The following is an 18,089-nucleotide window of genomic DNA, read 5'->3' on the forward strand; positions in this document are numbered from 1 at the left end:
CCCTTGCAGGGACCGGCCCTTGCAGGGACCGGCCCTTGCAGGGACCGGCCCTTGCAGGGACCGGCCCTTGCAGGGACCGGCCCTTGCAGGGACCGGCCCTTGCAGGGACCGGCCCTTGCAGGGACCGGCCCTTGCAGGGACCGGCCCTTGCAGGGACCGGCCCTTGCAGGGACCGGCCCTTGCAGGGACCGGCCCTTGCAGGGACCGGCCCTTGCAGGGACCGGCCCTTGCAGGGACCGGCCCTTGCAGGGACCGGCCCTTGCAGGGACCGGCCCTTGCAGGGACCGGCCCTTGCAGGGACCGGCCCTTGCAGGGACCGGCCCTTGCAGGGACCGGCCCTTGCAGGGACCGGCCCTTGCAGGGACCGGCCCTTGCAGGGACCGGCCCTTGCAGGGACCGGCCCTTGCAGGGACCGGCCCTTGCAGGGACCGGCCCTTGCAGGGACCGGCCCTTGCAGGGACCGGCCCTTGCAGGGACCGGCCCTTGCAGGGACCGGCCCTTGCAGGGACCGGCCCTTGCAGGGACTGGCCCTTGCAGGGACCGGCCCTTGCAGGGACCGGCCCTTGCAGGGACCGGCCCTTGCAGGGACCGGCCCTTGCAGGGACCGGCCCTGGCAGGGACCGGCCCTTGCAGGGACCGGCCCTTGCAGGGACCGGCCCTTGCAGGGACCGGCCCTTGCAGGGACCGGCCCTTGCAGGGACCGGCCCTTGCAGGGACCGGCCCTTGCAGGGACCGGCCCTTGCAGGGACCGGCCCTTGCAGGGACCGGCCCTTGCAGGGACCGGCCCTTGCAGGGACCGGCCCTTGCAGGGACCGGCCCTTGCAGGGACCGGCCCTTGCAGGGACCGGCCCTTGCAGGGACCGGCCCTTGCAGGGACCGGCCCTTGCAGGGACCGGCCCTTGCAGGGACCGGCCCTTGCAGGGACCGGCCCTTGCAGGGACCGGCCCTTGCAGGGACCGGCCCTTGCAGGGACCGGCCCTTGCAGGGACCGGCCCTTGCAGGGACCGGCCCTTGCAGGGACCGGCCCTTGCAGGGACCGGCCCTTGCAGGGACCGGCCCTTGCAGGGACCGGCCCTTGCAGGGACCGGCCCTTGCAGGGACCGGCCCTTGCAGGGACCGGCCCTTGCAGGGACCGGCCCTTGCAGGGACCGGCCCTTGCAGGGACCGGCCCTTGCAGGGACCGGCCCTTGCAGGGACCGGCCCTTGCAGGGACCGGCCCTTGCAGGGACCGGCCCTTGCAGGGACCGGCCCTTGCAGGGACCGGCCCTTGCAGGGACCGGCCCTTGCAGGGACCGGCCCTTGCAGGGACCGGCCCTTGCAGGGACCGGCCCTTGCAGGGACCGGCCCTTGCAGGGACCGGCCCTTGCAGGGACCGGCCCTTGCAGGGACCGGCCCTTGCAGGGACCGGCCCTTGCAGGGACCGGCCCTTGCAGGGACCGGCCCTTGCAGGGACCGGCCCTTGCAGGGACCGGCCCTTGCAGGGACCGGCCCTTGCAGGGACCGGCCCTTGCAGGGACCGGCCCTTGCAGGGACCGGCCCTTGCAGGGACCGGCCCTTGCAGGGACCGGCCCTTGCAGGGACCGGCCCTTGCAGGGACCGGCCCTTGCAGGGACCGGCCCTTGCAGGGACCGGCCCTTGCAGGGACCGGCCCTTGCAGGGACCGGCCCTTGCAGGGACCGGCCCTTGCAGGGACCGGCCCTTGCAGGGACCGGCCCTTGCAGGGACCGGCCCTTGCAGGGACCGGCCCTTGCAGGGACCGGCCCTTGCAGGGACCGGCCCTTGCAGGGACCGGCCCTTGCAGGGACCGGCCCTTGCAGGGACCGGCCCTTGCAGGGACCGGCCCTTGCAGGGACCGGCCCTTGCAGGGACCGGCCCTTGCAGGGACCGGCCCTTGCAGGGACCGGCCCTTGCAGGGACCGGCCCTTGCAGGGACCGGCCCTTGCAGGGACCGGCCCTTGCAGGGACCGGCCCTTGCAGGGACCGGCCCTTGCAGGGACCGGCCCTTGCAGGGACCGGCCCTTGCAGGGACCGGCCCTTGCAGGGACCGGCCCTTGCAGGGACCGGCCCTTGCAGGGACCGGCCCTTGCAGGGACCGGCCCTTGCAGGGACCGGCCCTTGCAGGGACCGGCCCTTGCAGGGACCGGCCCTTGCAGGGACCGGCCCTTGCAGGGACCGGCCCTTGCAGGGACCGGCCCTTGCAGGGACCGGCCCTTGCAGGGACCGGCCCTTGCAGGGACCGGCCCTTGCAGGGACCGGCCCTTGCAGGGACCGGCCCTTGCAGGGACCGGCCCTTGCAGGGACCGGCCCTTGCAGGGACCGGCCCTTGCAGGGACCGGCCCTTGCAGGGACCGGCCCTTGCAGGGACCGGCCCTTGCAGGGACCGGCCCTTGCAGGGACCGGCCCTTGCAGGGACCGGCCCTTGCAGGGACCGGCCCTTGCAGGGACCGGCCCTTGCAGGGACCGGCCCTTGCAGGGACCGGCCCTTGCAGGGACCGGCCCTTGCAGGGACCGGCCCTTGCAAATCATTTGCTCCTCGCAGAATGATTGATGCAGAAGTACGGGCCTTTGTACTGAAAAATACAAATTAAACTTTACAACAATAGTACTTGTGAGGGTTGGGTTAAACTCATTTTAAAATGTCAGCATCAATTTATACCTCACTTTTAGAAATCAGAATCTAGATCCCTTTTTCAATCACAAACATTGTGTGCACTGCTCCTGAATGAACAATACCTATTGCTTATATACTGTTATGCAAAGCAATATTCATTGCCGACTTAAACCAGGAATAGATGTGACAGTTCTACTTTCATCAGCAAACTGCTTAGATTATATTTATATGCACAACAAAATTAATCTGCATCTGTGCAGTCAATATAAAAAAAATTCAACCCCATTACAATCCCAACACCTTTTTCAATTCTGCAACACTAACAGTAACATTACAAGATACTACACTGTATACATTGGAGATAATTTTTTATGTTCAGCTAATGCATTACTGAGAAGACATCAGCAAGGTCTTCAGTCACACAAGGCTGAATATTCTCTATCCCAAGCGTACAACTGCTCATGCCACAGATATTAGCAGGGCAGCAAATAAATGGGAGTTCAGTAAGTTGTACATGTTTTTCTTACTTTTTAACAAGTATCAGTTCATCATCGCATATCCTTTCTTGAACCACCTCCTCAGCTTGGCCCACTAAAGAGGGATCAAAACTCTCATCTCCTTCCAAGTTTGCAAGAGTTGAACAGATAGTTGCTATAAACAAAAACAGGTAAAAATCATCAGAATAGGTTTCTCAGTCCAAGACACCCTTTTCTGATTTACGGACTTTTAACACTTCAACAAAATTACATTTGTATAGCGCCTTTCATGTCGGGAGGACGTCAGAATCACTAGGAAAATTCCAGCTGATTCCGAATGCCAACCTTTCAAAATTGAATGACATTAATATTGGACATTAAACTCGATAGCTTGTCACTCCAAGGGTAAAGAGCTGAGCAATAAGTTATCCGGAGTAGCGAGTTTGATAAAGGTCCTCCCAGCTGCTCCGTGGCTTTTGGCCCTATCCTGTCACACGATAAGATGTAAGACAGCGTAGCAGGCCTCTGCAACGCATCTGAGCATAGGCACCCAACCTCCGCTACCAATCACAGCATCGGGCTGGAGGCCTTTGTAATGCAAGATGCCATATTACAGAACGAGTTATCAGATCAATTTTCGACTAAGAAGATAGCGAATAAGCTATTTTCTGCTCGCTGGATTCAAACAATCTGAGTCAGTCATAGTGGCTATCACTAGCCATTATGAATGTCAGCACAGACAGAGGCTACTCAGTGCACCATTGATCCGCGCTAGGAGTTGGGCCCACAGAATAAAATTAATGTTTTTGGTTTTGGGCCTCGTCCAACCAGGTCGGAATTCCGGATAACTGGAGTCCAATAAGGCAGGGGATCACTAGTTTGAAAGTATGTATAATTCAAAACAGTAACCTAGTAAAAAAAATTGCTGCACTTACCTCCACTGGCCTTAACAATTCGTCTGAGGTCTTTCTTCAGACAACGGCGTAATGCCCTGCAGGGACCTGCGCTGCAGGGACCTGCGCTGCAGGGACCTGCCCTACATCCTCCCATCACAGCATCAAGCTAATTCTAAATATATCCAATATATCAAGCAGGAAGTACATCATCCAACCCCAGGAACTCTAAATTTAGAGTAGAGTTCCAACAGATATCTACGATTATCATAGATATACCTTTGGTCACTGGAAAGAGTTCCCACTTTATTTCCTAAAACTAGTTTGTCCTAAAAATATAATAAATTTGAACTTGTAAAAAATATATAGGGATGGAAATGTTTTCATACCATAAATAATCGCCCAAATAATTGTTGCATTTGATATAGTGGTTAGAACACTGAAACATCTCAAAGCACTTCACATATAATTGCTGTCAAATGTAATGACTGTATATTTGTAAATAGTTGCAACATCCTTCTGACACAGAGACAAGATTGCTACCAACTGAGCTCAGTTGACAAATAATAAATAGAGGCCAGAAATGTTTTTAAGTTTTGGTACAGAATTCTTTGAAAGTAAAGTAACTATTGTAATTACTTTACAGGAATAAAGCTACTCCTGAGAGTTTAAATAATTATAATATTCCTTGCATTTGATATCATGCCTTTCATGTCGGGAGGTTGTCACAAAGCGTTTCACAGGATTTATTTTAAAGTATAGTGACTGAACTGAGATCTCGAGAGCAGCTGGCAGTCAAATGACAAAGAATGGAAAACAGGTATTTAAAAACCAAAGTCAGATGATGCTCTAACGGCCCACTGGGTAAAAGTACCAACTGCCGTAGCATTAAACCTTGCATTTGATATAGTGCATTTAATATAGAATCTCAGGAATGTCACAAGTTTGATCTCAATAAGAACTACTCCGAGATGCAATACCATGCGAAGGCTGCTATGTAAATGCAGGTTGTTGTTGTTGCTTTGGGTTATTATGACTGGTCTCAGAGTCCCTGGCTTGGGAGAGTTCATGCTTCTGACTGACTCTCTTGCCCCATTGGAACCTGAGCATGGTCACAAGATGTCAGGTAATTTTAGGGTCAGCCTTATCACAAGATTGGTCTGGATTGACAACAATCACTCTCGCTCTCAAGGCTCACTCACAAAGAATGAGCACTAATGGAGATGGAGGAAGGTAACTGGTGCCTATAGAACTGTAACCCAGCAAAGGATCACCTGAAAACAACAAAACAACAACAACAAGATAGCATTTATAGAGCGCCATTCAGCGCCTTGCAGGGACCGGCCCTTGCAGGGACCGGCCCTTGCAGGGACCGGCCCTTGCAGGGACCGGCCCTTGCAGGGACCGGCCCTTGCAGGGACCGGCCCTTGCAGGGACCGGCCCTTGCAGGGACCGGCCCTTGCAGGGACCGGCCCTTGCAGGGACCGGCCCTTGCAGGGACCGGCCCTTGCAGGGACCGGCCCTTGCAGGGACCGGCCCTTGCAGGGACCGGCCCTTGCAGGGACCGGCCCTTGCAGGGACCGGCCCTTGCAGGGACCGGCCCTTGCAGGGACCGGCCCTTGCAGGGACCGGCCCTTGCAGGGACCGGCCCTTGCAGGGACCGGCCCTTGCTGGGACCGGCCCTTGCTGGGACCGGCCCTTGCAGGGACCGGCCCTTGCTGGGACCGGCCCTTGCTGGGACCGGCCCTTGCTGGGACCGGCCCTTGCTGGGACCGGCCCTTGCTGGGACCGGCCCTTGCGGGACCGGCCCTTGCAGGGACCGGCCCTTGCTGGGACCGGCCCTTGCTGGGACCGGCCCTTGCTGGGACCGGCCCTTGCAGGGACCGGCCCTTGCTGGGACCGGCCCTTGCTGGGACCGGCCCTTGCTGGGACCGGCCCTTGCAGGGACCGGCCCTTGCAAATCATTTGCTCCTCGCAGAATGATTGATGCAGAAGTACGGGCCTTTGTACTGAAAAATACAAATTAAACTTTACAACAATAGTACTTGTGAGGGTTGGGTTAAACTCATTTTAAAATGTCAGCATCAATTTATACCTCACTTTTAGAAATCAGAATCTAGATCCCTTTTTCAATCACAAACATTGTGTGCACTGCTCCTGAATGAACAATACCTATTGCTTATATACTGTTATGCAAAGCAATATTCATTGCCGACTTAAACCAGGAATAGATGTGACAGTTCTACTTTCATCAGCAAACTGCTTAGATTATATTTATATGCACAACAAAATTAATCTGCATCTGTGCAGTCAATATAAAAAAAATTCAACCCCATTACAATCCCAACACCTTTTTCAATTCTGCAACACTAACAGTAACATTACAAGATACTACACTGTATACATTGGAGATAATTTTTTATGTTCAGCTAATGCATTACTGAGAAGACATCAGCAAGGTCTTCAGTCACACAAGGCTGAATATTCTCTATCCCAAGCGTACAACTGCTCATGCCACAGATATTAGCAGGGCAGCAAATAAATGGGAGTTCAGTAAGTTGTACATGTTTTTCTTACTTTTTAACAAGTATCAGTTCATCATCGCATATCCTTTCTTGAACCACCTCCTCAGCTTGGCCCACTAAAGAGGGATCAAAACTCTCATCTCCTTCCAAGTTTGCAAGAGTTGAACAGATAGTTGCTATAAACAAAAACAGGTAAAAATCATCAGAATAGGTTTCTCAGTCCAAGACACCCTTTTCTGATTTACGGACTTTTAACACTTCAACAAAATTACATTTGTATAGCGCCTTTCATGTCGGGAGGACGTCAGAATCACTAGGAAAATTCCAGCTGATTCCGAATGCCAACCTTTCAAAATTGAATGACATTAATATTGGACATTAAACTCGATAGCTTGTCACTCCAAGGGTAAAGAGCTGAGCAATAAGTTATCCGGAGTAGCGAGTTTGATAAAGGTCCTCCCAGCTGCTCCGTGGCTTTTGGCCCTATCCTGTCACACGATAAGATGTAAGACAGCGTAGCAGGCCTCTGCAACGCATCTGAGCATAGGCACCCAACCTCCGCTACCAATCACAGCATCGGGCTGGAGGCCTTTGTAATGCAAGATGCCATATTACAGAACGAGTTATCAGATCAATTTTCGACTAAGAAGATAGCGAATAAGCTATTTTCTGCTCGCTGGATTCAAACAATCTGAGTCAGTCATAGTGGCTATCACTAGCCATTATGAATGTCAGCACAGACAGAGGCTACTCAGTGCACCATTGATCCGCGCTAGGAGTTGGGCCCACAGAATAAAATTAATGTTTTTGGTTTTGGGCCTCGTCCAACCAGGTCGGAATTCCGGATAACTGGAGTCCAATAAGGCAGGGGATCACTAGTTTGAAAGTATGTATAATTCAAAACAGTAACCTAGTAAAAAAAATTGCTGCACTTACCTCCACTGGCCTTAACAATTCGTCTGAGGTCTTTCTTCAGACAACGGCGTAATGCCCTGCAGGGACCTGCGCTGCAGGGACCTGCGCTGCAGGGACCTGCCCTACATCCTCCCATCACAGCATCAAGCTAATTCTAAATATATCCAATATATCAAGCAGGAAGTACATCATCCAACCCCAGGAACTCTAAATTTAGAGTAGAGTTCCAACAGATATCTACGATTATCATAGATATACCTTTGGTCACTGGAAAGAGTTCCCACTTTATTTCCTAAAACTAGTTTGTCCTAAAAATATAATAAATTTGAACTTGTAAAAAATATATAGGGATGGAAATGTTTTCATACCATAAATAATCGCCCAAATAATTGTTGCATTTGATATAGTGGTTAGAACACTGAAACATCTCAAAGCACTTCACATATAATTGCTGTCAAATGTAATGACTGTATATTTGTAAATAGTTGCAACATCCTTCTGACACAGAGACAAGATTGCTACCAACTGAGCTCAGTTGACAAATAATAAATAGAGGCCAGAAATGTTTTTAAGTTTTGGTACAGAATTCTTTGAAAGTAAAGTAACTATTGTAATTACTTTACAGGAATAAAGCTACTCCTGAGAGTTTAAATAATTATAATATTCCTTGCATTTGATATCATGCCTTTCATGTCGGGAGGTTGTCACAAAGCGTTTCACAGGATTTATTTTAAAGTATAGTGACTGAACTGAGATCTCGAGAGCAGCTGGCAGTCAAATGACAAAGAATGGAAAACAGGTATTTAAAAACCAAAGTCAGATGATGCTCTAACGGCCCACTGGGTAAAAGTACCAACTGCCGTAGCATTAAACCTTGCATTTGATATAGTGCATTTAATATAGAATCTCAGGAATGTCACAAGTTTGATCTCAATAAGAACTACTCCGAGATGCAATACCATGCGAAGGCTGCTATGTAAATGCAGGTTGTTGTTGTTGCTTTGGGTTATTATGACTGGTCTCAGAGTCCCTGGCTTGGGAGAGTTCATGCTTCTGACTGACTCTCTTGCCCCATTGGAACCTGAGCATGGTCACAAGATGTCAGGTAATTTTAGGGTCAGCCTTATCACAAGATTGGTCTGGATTGACAACAATCACTCTCGCTCTCAAGGCTCACTCACAAAGAATGAGCACTAATGGAGATGGAGGAAGGTAACTGGTGCCTATAGAACTGTAACCCAGCAAAGGATCACCTGAAAACAACAAAACAACAACAACAAGATAGCATTTATAGAGCGCCATTCAGCGCCTTGCAGGGACCGGCCCTGGCCGGGACCGGCCCTTGCAAATCATTTGCTCCTCGCAGAATGATTGATGCAGAAGTACGGGCCTTTGTACTGAAAAATACAAATTAAACTTTACAACAATAGTACTTGTGAGGGTTGGGTTAAACTCATTTTAAAATGTCAGCATCAATTTATACCTCACTTTTAGAAATCAGAATCTAGATCCCTTTTTCAATCACAAACATTGTGTGCACTGCTCCTGAATGAACAATACCTATTGCTTATATACTGTTATGCAAAGCAATATTCATTGCCGACTTAAACCAGGAATAGATGTGACAGTTCTACTTTCATCAGCAAACTGCTTAGATTATATTTATATGCACAACAAAATTAATCTGCATCTGTGCAGTCAATATAAAAAAAATTCAACCCCATTACAATCCCAACACCTTTTTCAATTCTGCAACACTAACAGTAACATTACAAGATACTACACTGTATACATTGGAGATAATTTTTTATGTTCAGCTAATGCATTACTGAGAAGACATCAGCAAGGTCTTCAGTCACACAAGGCTGAATATTCTCTATCCCAAGCGTACAACTGCTCATGCCACAGATATTAGCAGGGCAGCAAATAAATGGGAGTTCAGTAAGTTGTACATGTTTTTCTTACTTTTTAACAAGTATCAGTTCATCATCGCATATCCTTTCTTGAACCACCTCCTCAGCTTGGCCCACTAAAGAGGGATCAAAACTCTCATCTCCTTCCAAGTTTGCAAGAGTTGAACAGATAGTTGCTATAAACAAAAACAGGTAAAAATCATCAGAATAGGTTTCTCAGTCCAAGACACCCTTTTCTGATTTACGGACTTTTAACACTTCAACATTCAGGATACCATTCTGTGTGATGGCCTAATGGACGCCTTTTATAACTACCACATGGGTGTAACAGGTAAGAACTGTCACTGAATAAATACAAGGTTTGCATTTAAGTACTGGAAATTAATTGCATTTCCCTCTGTTTTCTAACCTCTCTGAGGATCTGTGGTGTTTAGTTCTAAGGCTACCAGCTGCCCTCCAGTATCTCATTAAAGTGGCCGTACTTCATGTGGGAATCCGAGTGGTAAAGGGTCACTGGGCTGTTTTACCATGAGAGGAGATGGAATATCACAGACAAGTCTCTTCCTGTCCACACACAAGCACCTTCCAGCCAGGACCATTGAATGTGATAAGAAGTGGGAACACTGGCTGTATTTTTCCTCCTACTTATACAAACTAATTGTAACATCCCATCTGCTGCCAAGCTGAGACCAGGTAACCTGGCACAAATCTGGGTCATCCAAGTCTCAGTTCAACGCCAGGCAGTGCCTTTGTCAACCAAGTGCTCAAATAGAGCAGCTTGGGAATGGAGCAATCTATATGCAGGGTTTGATAAATTTATAAGATAGTATTGTTCTGATTAAAAATGGGGGGCTTTATTTGAATAGAAAATGTTCTTTTTGTTTCTATTTAATCATGTATTGTAACCATTTCTTAAAATTAGATACTGAAATAATGGGCAAAATGTGTTTGAGCTCAGATTGCAATCCAAAGTGCCTGTTCCCAGCCTCCAAGACACAGTCGTGTATTAACTACCTCAGCTGTGGAGGTGCTCATCGATGATTGGAAAAATGTGAACAAATTTACTGGAACAAACCTGAATCCTTTCTGAAGTTCAAAATATGGAGGAGGTTAATTCTGTTCTGAACTGTAAAGGGAACATGACTGTTGACTAAAGATGCTCCTACAAAATACACAGTCACTACACACTTCATAGTTGTGAAGCACTTTAAACATCCTCGCGAATAGAAACATACTATTCTTGGTGGAGACCCAGGCATCCTACATGGCTCAGCCAACTTAAGACCAAAAGATTCTGTGGTTGAATTCCTTGGAAGCTCAAGCTTTTAACCTTTTTAGAGCAACAATATATCTTTAAAATTATCCTCTGTGGTGACAGATAAGCAAAGTCACCCGAGGGCAGTACTTTTACACTGTGATGACTGGCCTAACAGAAGCCAGGAAGGTGTGTGTTATCCTAAAACCACCTTGGAGGGTGTGAATGTGTGAACCAAAGCTGTGCAAGCTCATAGAACCGACGTAGATGTAAAGTAGCATGTTACTTGATAGCCATCATTATGTATAGCTACGGTCTCTTGGCCATGCACATATTTGTATAAAGGTTTGAAGCTACAGAACGTTTCCCGAATTACTTTTCTCGTCCTCTCGATGCAGCTGAGAATGTGGCGATGCAGTGGCATGTGAGTCGAGAGGAGCAGGACAAGTTTGCTGTACAGTCCCAGAATCGAACTGAGGCAGCACAGAAAGCTGCCTATTTTGAAAAAGAAATTGTTCCTGTCTCCGTCCCTTCCAGGAGAGGTATGTGCTGTACTCCTAGGAGGAGAGATTTTGAGACTGACTGGTTCATCTGCACGAGCGCGTGTGAGTGCGTGTAGGAGAAGGTTTCAGAAAGTTGCATATTCTAAGCTTTTTCAAGCCTCAAAAACAAATGTCGTAGAGGGGACCTCTATAGAGGTATATAAGATGCTGAATGAGATTGAGAAAGTAAACCTACAATAATATATTCAGATATACCAAGCCAGCAGAAAACAAGGTACAGGTTCAGAGTTGTAAAGGACATTATTTAGGACACACAACAAGAAGTGTTTCTTTACACGTTGCTGCAACTGCAGTAGATTACCAGGAGGGATGGCAGAAGCTAGGTTGCTGGACACTTTTTTAAAAAAACTATGCGGTAATGAGAGATGATAGCATGGATATTCTGGAAGGCTCAGATTGAACAGGCCGAAAGGTTTTATTTATCCAAACCTCTTTTGTGATCTTATGTCATCCAGTCTGCCCTAAACCCTATGGGCTTGCAAGAGGTCTTCCAAACTGTTTGGCACTCAACCAGACAGAGGCCAACACTATTCACTTCGACTAACATATGTGCCACACTTGTTTTTAAATGTATAACACTTATAAGTCCTGTGGAGTCCTGTGGCTCAGTGGTTAGAGCACTCGCTTTGCAAGCGAGAGACCTGAGTTCAATTCCAGGCAGGGCAAAACCTTGGGCAAGTTTCCTTACTCCACACGCCTAATAATAATCCCTCCAAAAACCAAAAACAATAATAAATTGGTCATTTTCAATCTACGACTGTTTGTGGGACATTGCTGTGCGCGATTGGCTGCCGCGTTTGCCCACAAATATACAGTCAATTCACTTTACAGTGTGTTCTGTCAAGCGCTTTGGGACGTCCTCCTGACGTGAAAAGCGCTATATCAAATGCAAGGATTATTATTATTATTATAATGAAATTAAAATTTCTTTGGTACTATTGTGTAGCCTCGAAGTGCTACATTTTAATTAGGAGCCTTAATAATCTAACATCATCCTCTCTCTCTCTCTCTCTCTCTCTTCAGGGCCTATCGAGGTGACAACCGATGAGTTTCCCCGTCACGGAAGCACTTTCGAAGCCATGTCTAAACTAAAGCCGGCTTTCGCAAAGGGTGTATCTGGCACTGTCACTGCTGCTAATGCTTCGGGTCAGCAGAAAGAATCACTTTTGTAATTTGCTTATAAAGTCGTTGAAAAGAAGGCAGTAACTTTACTGACGACACACTCTGTTTGCAGTTCTGCAGGAATAGATGACGGGGCCGCAGCTGTAATTCTGATGAAGAAATCAAAAGCTGACAAGAAATGCCTGAAACCTATGGCTCAGATTGTATCCTGGGCTGAGGATGGTTTGGATCCTGCCATTATGGGAGTCGGGCCTATAGCAGCAATAAGGAAGGCCGTAAGTAATACAAGAATATTGTTAATACTTATACCTCTTCACAGCATAGAGCCTTAACCAGACTCAGACATGTTCATTTATTAGCACAACTCTACTTTTATATGGTGTGTCCTGTTTTGGGAATGGGCTATCCTGCAAGTGAGAGAATTGGCAGCTATTCTGCCCCCAGGACTCTGCTATTGTTTTTNAAGCACCTGCAGGAGACGAGACTGGGGTCATGGCTCAACTCCAGGTATCTCCCTTTCCCATTTGGAAAAGGTCTGCTCGGTCACTCCTCACATGGCTGATAACATTGACTGAGGAGCGGTCAAATTGTGTCCCCCTTGAAGTAGGGTCAAATAGATTGTTTTCTTTTCAACCAATGATTCACCCACTGTGCATTCCACCATCTTCATATTCAAGGGTAATGACGTAGATTTACTATTTATTCTAGGTAGAAAAAGCCGGCTGGACGCTGGATGAAGTTGATCTCTTCGAAATCAATGAAGCTTTTGCATCACAGTCTGTAGCTGTTGTCAAGGAACTTGGTATAAACCCAGAGAAGCTGAGAAATGTAGATATAAAAATTGGCACTACAACTAAATGCAATTGATCCTTTTTACTTCCTGATTCCCCCAATGGGTCAATGTGGGATGTAATAAAACAACAAATTGCATTTATAAAGCGCCTTTCATGTCGGGAGGATGTCCCAAGCCACTGCAGTCGAGGGTTTGCATCCAAGCTGGGGTTGGATTCGGGAGGGATGGGGGCCAGGAAGATGACCGGTCAGAGGAAGGTTTTGAGGACCTTGAAGGAGGTAAGGGAGAGTTGAGGTGGTAGGGCTCTCGTTGGAGTTCCACAAAGTGAGAGCAGATAGGCTGAAAGCCTGACTGCTGATGGTAGGATAGGCAGTGGACCTGAAGCAGGCCAGTGGAGTAAGGAGAAAATTAGGGAAAAGGTTTTCCCTCTTTTTTTAAAAAAATGCATTTTTTGTGTTTGTCTTTCTAGGTGAACATCCAAGGTGGTGCTATTGCTTTAGTTCACCCTCTGGGAATGTCTGGGTGCCGCATTCTGGTTACACTTCTCTACGCACTGGAGAGAACAGGAAAAAAGCGTGGCATTGCTTCTTTGTGTATAGGAGGTGGAATGGGAATAGCTATGTGTGTTGAAAGGCAATAAATTACTCCTAAATTTTACGACAAGAACTGAAGATACTCTGCAGCTAAGCTACTGACTGGATAAAATTGAGGTTTTATTTTAGAGGTTACAGCCTGATTCCAATGAAATGTAGGTGCATTTTGTTTTTATAATGAATGTGTAAAGTAGGTAGGTTTTAAAACTATTCAAAACTTCAGTCCACATAAAATGGTTCTGAAAATTAGTGTAACTTTTAAATATTTGATTAAATGTACTGAAGTTTGAAATCATAGTAATATTGTGTATGTGCAATCCATACTTTTGTTAAAATTCATAAGTTCCTTCCTATTATCTCTCAATTCAGATTGACCATTTTTTTCTTTATGAAATAAATTGCTCAATGTACCATTGCTGAATCTTGTAAACTGACTCTCAAATTACATCAAGTGCCAGTATTTATAGAAGGGCAAAATGGTTGAATACATGTGAGAAAGCAGGGGAACATTCATTGTATTTTAATTTTGCTTTAATTGATTTACAAATGCTCCCTAATACTTTTGAGCATTTTATCATTCCCCATGGTAAGATCAGCAACCAAGAATCAGAGAGGTTACTTATTTGGGGAGATAATAATCATCCTTGTATTTGATATAGTGCCTTATTACATCCTTCCCCAGTAGTATTTTTAATGAATGTTTTCCCCAGTGAATTTGTGTGAGAGAGAAATCATGTCCACAATGAAATAACATACACAATTAATTAGATTTGAAAAGACCAGAAGCACAACATCAACGTTTATTCATGAAATTAAGGTGATCTCTTAACAGCTCCCTACATAGATGGGCTGATCACTTGACAACTGTCACATTTTATTTCTGAAGGAGCTTGAAGCACAACTGTCAATGTACAGGAAATAATTTTGCACAAATAACTTGAAAGAGTTGACTATAGGTAACAAAGTAAGAGGTCTTTTAAATCCGGTTTGTGCCAAATAGCACTAAACAAGCATAGTAAATTAAACAGAGCACTAAACAAGTGGCACTGGATTTCAGACACGTATGACAAGCTGCTCAATCTAGAACAGAAGTACAAGAAGCACCTGATGGATGCCAAGAGTTAAACATGAATTATAACAGCTGATTTTAGAACTCAGGTGCTTCAGCCATTAAGCTCTCCACTTTGAACTGCATCTTGGTAACTCTTTCCTTTGTCTTGCTTTTCATCTGGGTAAAGTTTGATGAGATCATCAATTCGCAGGATGGTTATAGCAGCTTCTGTTGCAAACTTCAGACTCTTGACTTTAACCATAGTAGGCTCAAAGACACCAGCTTGTTTGTTGTCCCTTGGCTTCCCATTCAATAAATCAAGACCAATCCTGCACAAACAAAATGTGAATTTGATTAACACTGTTTTAATAGCCAGTCACTACAATATTAGTAAAACATGCATAATTTCCGATTGAATTCTGACAACTCCGCCATAAAAGTTACTTTAACAAGATGGAGAAAATCAATTTTGCACTTTACTGCTATCTGGGGCACCAGGTCACCAAAAATCAATGATTGCTCATGAATTGCAACAATGTTCAAATTTAGTTTCATCGCTGATTCAGACAACAATGGGTCTCAAGTCACAATCTTTTGCAGACCACAGTACAATAAAATTTTTACCATTTCAAAGTTTTGCGATCAGGATTGACCTGAGCTTCGTTGTGGAATGCACGCAACTTTGCAACAAGGTCTGTAGAATCCTGAGCAGCATTCACTGCCAGAGTCTTAGGAATAACCAACATGGCCCGGGCAAATTCTGCAGTGGCAAGTTGTTCACGTGATCCCTAAACAAAAAGACAGCCAACAGTTAAATACATGAAGTACTTTTAACTTATTTTCTTAAAATAATTTTTAATACTGCAAATTAATAGGGACAGTAATCCCTGGTTAATCAGCTCAAAGCATACGGTAAAAGTGCCCTCCCCCAATAATCTTGAAATACAATTAAACCCATACCAAACTAGTTGCATAGTTTTCCAGGTAGATGGAGAGTGCGGCTTCCACAACCCCACCTCCTGGAACTAAAGACTTGGACTCAAGCACTCTCTTCACAACACAGAGTGCATCATGTAGGGAGCGCTCCATCTCATCACACATGAAATCATTTGCTCCTCGCAGAATGATTGATGCAGAAGTACGGGCCTTTGTACTGAAAAATACAAATTAAACTTTACAACAATAGTACTTGTGAGGGTTGGGTTAAACTCATTTTAAAATGTCAGCATCAATTTATACCTCACTTTTAGAAATCAGAATCTAGATCCCTTTTTCAATCACAAACATTGTGTGCACTGCTCCTGAATGAACAATACCTATTGCTTATATACTGTTATGCAAAGCAATATTCATTGCCGACTTAAACCAGGAATAGATGTGACAGTTCTACTTTCATCAGCAAACTGCTTAGATTATATTTATATGCACAACAAAATTAATCTGCATCTGTGCAGTCAATATAAAAAAAATTCAACCCCATTACAATCCCAACATCTTTTTCAATTCTGCAACACTAACAGTAACATTACAAGATACTACACTGTATACATTGGAGATAATTTTTTATGTTCAGCTAATGCATTACTGAGAAGACATCAGCAAGGTCTTCAGTCACACAAGGCTGAATATTCTCTATCCCAAGCGTACAACTGCTCATGCCACAGATATTAGCAGGGCAGCAAATAAATGGGAGTTCAGTAAGTTGTACATGTTTTTCTTACTTTTTAACAAGTATCAGTTCATCATCGCATATCCTTTCTTGAACCACCTCCTCAGCTTGGCCCACTAAAGAGGGATCAAAACTCTCATCTCCTTCCAAGTTTGCAAGAGTTGAACAGATAGTTGCTATAAACAAAAACAGGTAAAAATCATCAGAATAGGTTTCTCAGTCCAAGACACCCTTTTCTGATTTACGGACTTTTAACACTTCAACAAAATTACATTTGTATAGCGCCTTTCATGTCGGGAGGACGTCAGAATCACTAGGAAAATTCCAGCTGATTCCGAATGCCAACCTTTCAAAATTGAATGACATTAATATTGGACATTAAACTCGATAGCTTGTCACTCCAAGGGTAAAGAGCTGAGCAATAAGTTATCCGGAGTAGCGAGTTTGATAAAGGTCCTCCCAGCTGCTCCGTGGCTTTTGGCCCTATCCTGTCACACGATAAGATGTAAGACAGCGTAGCAGGCCTCTGCAACGCATCTGAGCATAGGCACCCAACCTCCGCTACCAATCACAGCATCGGGCTGGAGGCCTTTGTAATGCAAGATGCCATATTACAGAACGAGTTATCAGATCAATTTTCGACTAAGAAGATAGCGAATAAGCTATTTTCTGCTCGCTGGATTCAAACAATCTGAGTCAGTCATAGTGGCTATCACTAGCCATTATGAATGTCAGCACAGACAGAGGCTACTCAGTGCACCATTGATCCGCGCTAGGAGTTGGGCCCACAGAATAAAATTAATGTTTTTGGTTTTGGGCCTCGTCCAACCAGGTCGGAATTCCGGATAACTGGAGTCCAATAAGGCAGGGGATCACTAGTTTGAAAGTATGTATAATTCAAAACAGTAACCTAGTAAAAAAAATTGCTGCACTTACCTCCACTGGCCTTAACAATTCGTCTGAGGTCTTTCTTCAGACAACGGCGTAATGCCCTGCAGGGACCTGCGCTGCAGGGACCTGCGCTGCAGGGACCTGCCCTACATCCTCCCATCACAGCATCAAGCTAATTCTAAATATATCCAATATATCAAGCAGGAAGTACATCATCCAACCCCAGGAACTCTAAATTTAGAGTAGAGTTCCAACAGATATCTACGATTATCATAGATATACCTTTGGTCACTGGAAAGAGTTCCCACTTTATTTCCTAAAACTAGTTTGTCCTAAAAATATAATAAATTTGAACTTGTAAAAAATATATAGGGATGGAAATGTTTTCATACCATAAATAATCGCCCAAATAATTGTTGCATTTGATATAGTGGTTAGAACACTGAAACATCTCAAAGCACTTCACATATAATTGCTGTCAAATGTAATGACTGTATATTTGTAAATAGTTGCAACATCCTTCTGACACAGAGACAAGATTGCTACCAACTGAGCTCAGTTGACAAATAATAAATAGAGGCCAGAAATGTTTTTAAGTTTTGGTACAGAATTCTTTGAAAGTAAAGTAACTATTGTAATTACTTTACAGGAATAAAGCTACTCCTGAGAGTTTAAATAATTATAATATTCCTTGCATTTGATATCATGCCTTTCATGTCGGGAGGTTGTCACAAAGCGTTTCACAGGATTTATTTTAAAGTATAGTGACTGAACTGAGATCTCGAGAGCAGCTGGCAGTCAAATGACAAAGAATGGAAA

General features: G+C 45.8%; 2 protein-coding genes across 4 annotated transcripts in view; one reads left to right on the forward strand and one right to left on the reverse strand.

Moving 5' to 3' along the window:
- The window catches only part of LOC121850138 (acetyl-CoA acetyltransferase, cytosolic-like), a 29,837-nt gene extending 15,763 nt beyond the window's left edge, over window positions 1-14,074 (forward strand). Inside the window, exons 3-8 of one of the 2 annotated variants that reach the window (XM_042340315.1) lie at window positions 9,604-9,664; window positions 10,987-11,130; window positions 12,175-12,297; window positions 12,394-12,548; window positions 12,982-13,101; window positions 13,536-14,074. In XM_042340315.1, the coding sequence (XP_042196249.1) occupies window positions 9,604-9,664; window positions 10,987-11,130; window positions 12,175-12,297; window positions 12,394-12,548; window positions 12,982-13,101; window positions 13,536-13,706 (774 nt within the window). In that variant the 3' untranslated portion in view covers window positions 13,707-14,074. The remainder of the gene's footprint in view (window positions 1-9,603; window positions 9,665-10,986; window positions 11,131-12,174; window positions 12,298-12,393; window positions 12,549-12,981; window positions 13,102-13,535) is intronic. The other variant, XM_042340311.1, reaches the window with a different exon arrangement.
- A 349-nt stretch (window positions 14,075-14,423) lies between these two features.
- On the reverse strand, window positions 14,424-17,486 carry LOC121850136 (T-complex protein 1 subunit alpha-like). 2 transcript variants are annotated; one of them, XM_042340299.1, is made up of 6 exons: window positions 17,412-17,484; window positions 17,316-17,381; window positions 16,432-16,555; window positions 15,671-15,863; window positions 15,335-15,498; window positions 14,424-15,039 (listed from the first exon to the last, which is right to left on the reverse strand). In XM_042340299.1, exons 1-6 carry the CDS (start codon window positions 17,428-17,430, stop codon window positions 14,823-14,825), a joined length of 783 nt encoding a protein of 260 aa, XP_042196233.1. In that variant the 5' UTR covers window positions 17,431-17,484; the 3' UTR covers window positions 14,424-14,822. The 2 variants fall into 2 exon arrangements, with proteins under 2 accessions (XP_042196233.1, XP_042196228.1); XM_042340294.1 differs by having other exon boundaries at window positions 17,316-17,486.
- Between the last annotated feature and the right edge of the window lie 603 nt (window positions 17,487-18,089).

This window comes from Callorhinchus milii, unplaced genomic scaffold (genome assembly GCF_018977255.1).
Source record: "Callorhinchus milii isolate IMCB2004 unplaced genomic scaffold, IMCB_Cmil_1.0 Scaffold1, whole genome shotgun sequence".
NCBI lineage: Eukaryota > Metazoa > Chordata > Chondrichthyes > Chimaeriformes > Callorhinchidae > Callorhinchus > Callorhinchus milii.

Bases quoted from the DNA above. Each gene is read 5' to 3' on its own strand.
- LOC121850136 (XM_042340294.1), bottom strand. From the start codon at position 17,430: ATGGGAGGATGTAGGGCAGGTCCCTGCAGCGCAGGTCCCTGCAGCGCA. The intron at 15,499-15,670 runs GTATGGGTTTAA...CTTTTTGTTTAG, and splicing joins AAAACTATGCAACTAGTTTG to GGATCACGTGAACAACTTGC. The intron at 15,040-15,334 runs GTAAAAATTTTA...TTGTTTGTGCAG, and splicing joins GATCGCAAAACTTTGAAATG to GATTGGTCTTGATTTATTGA.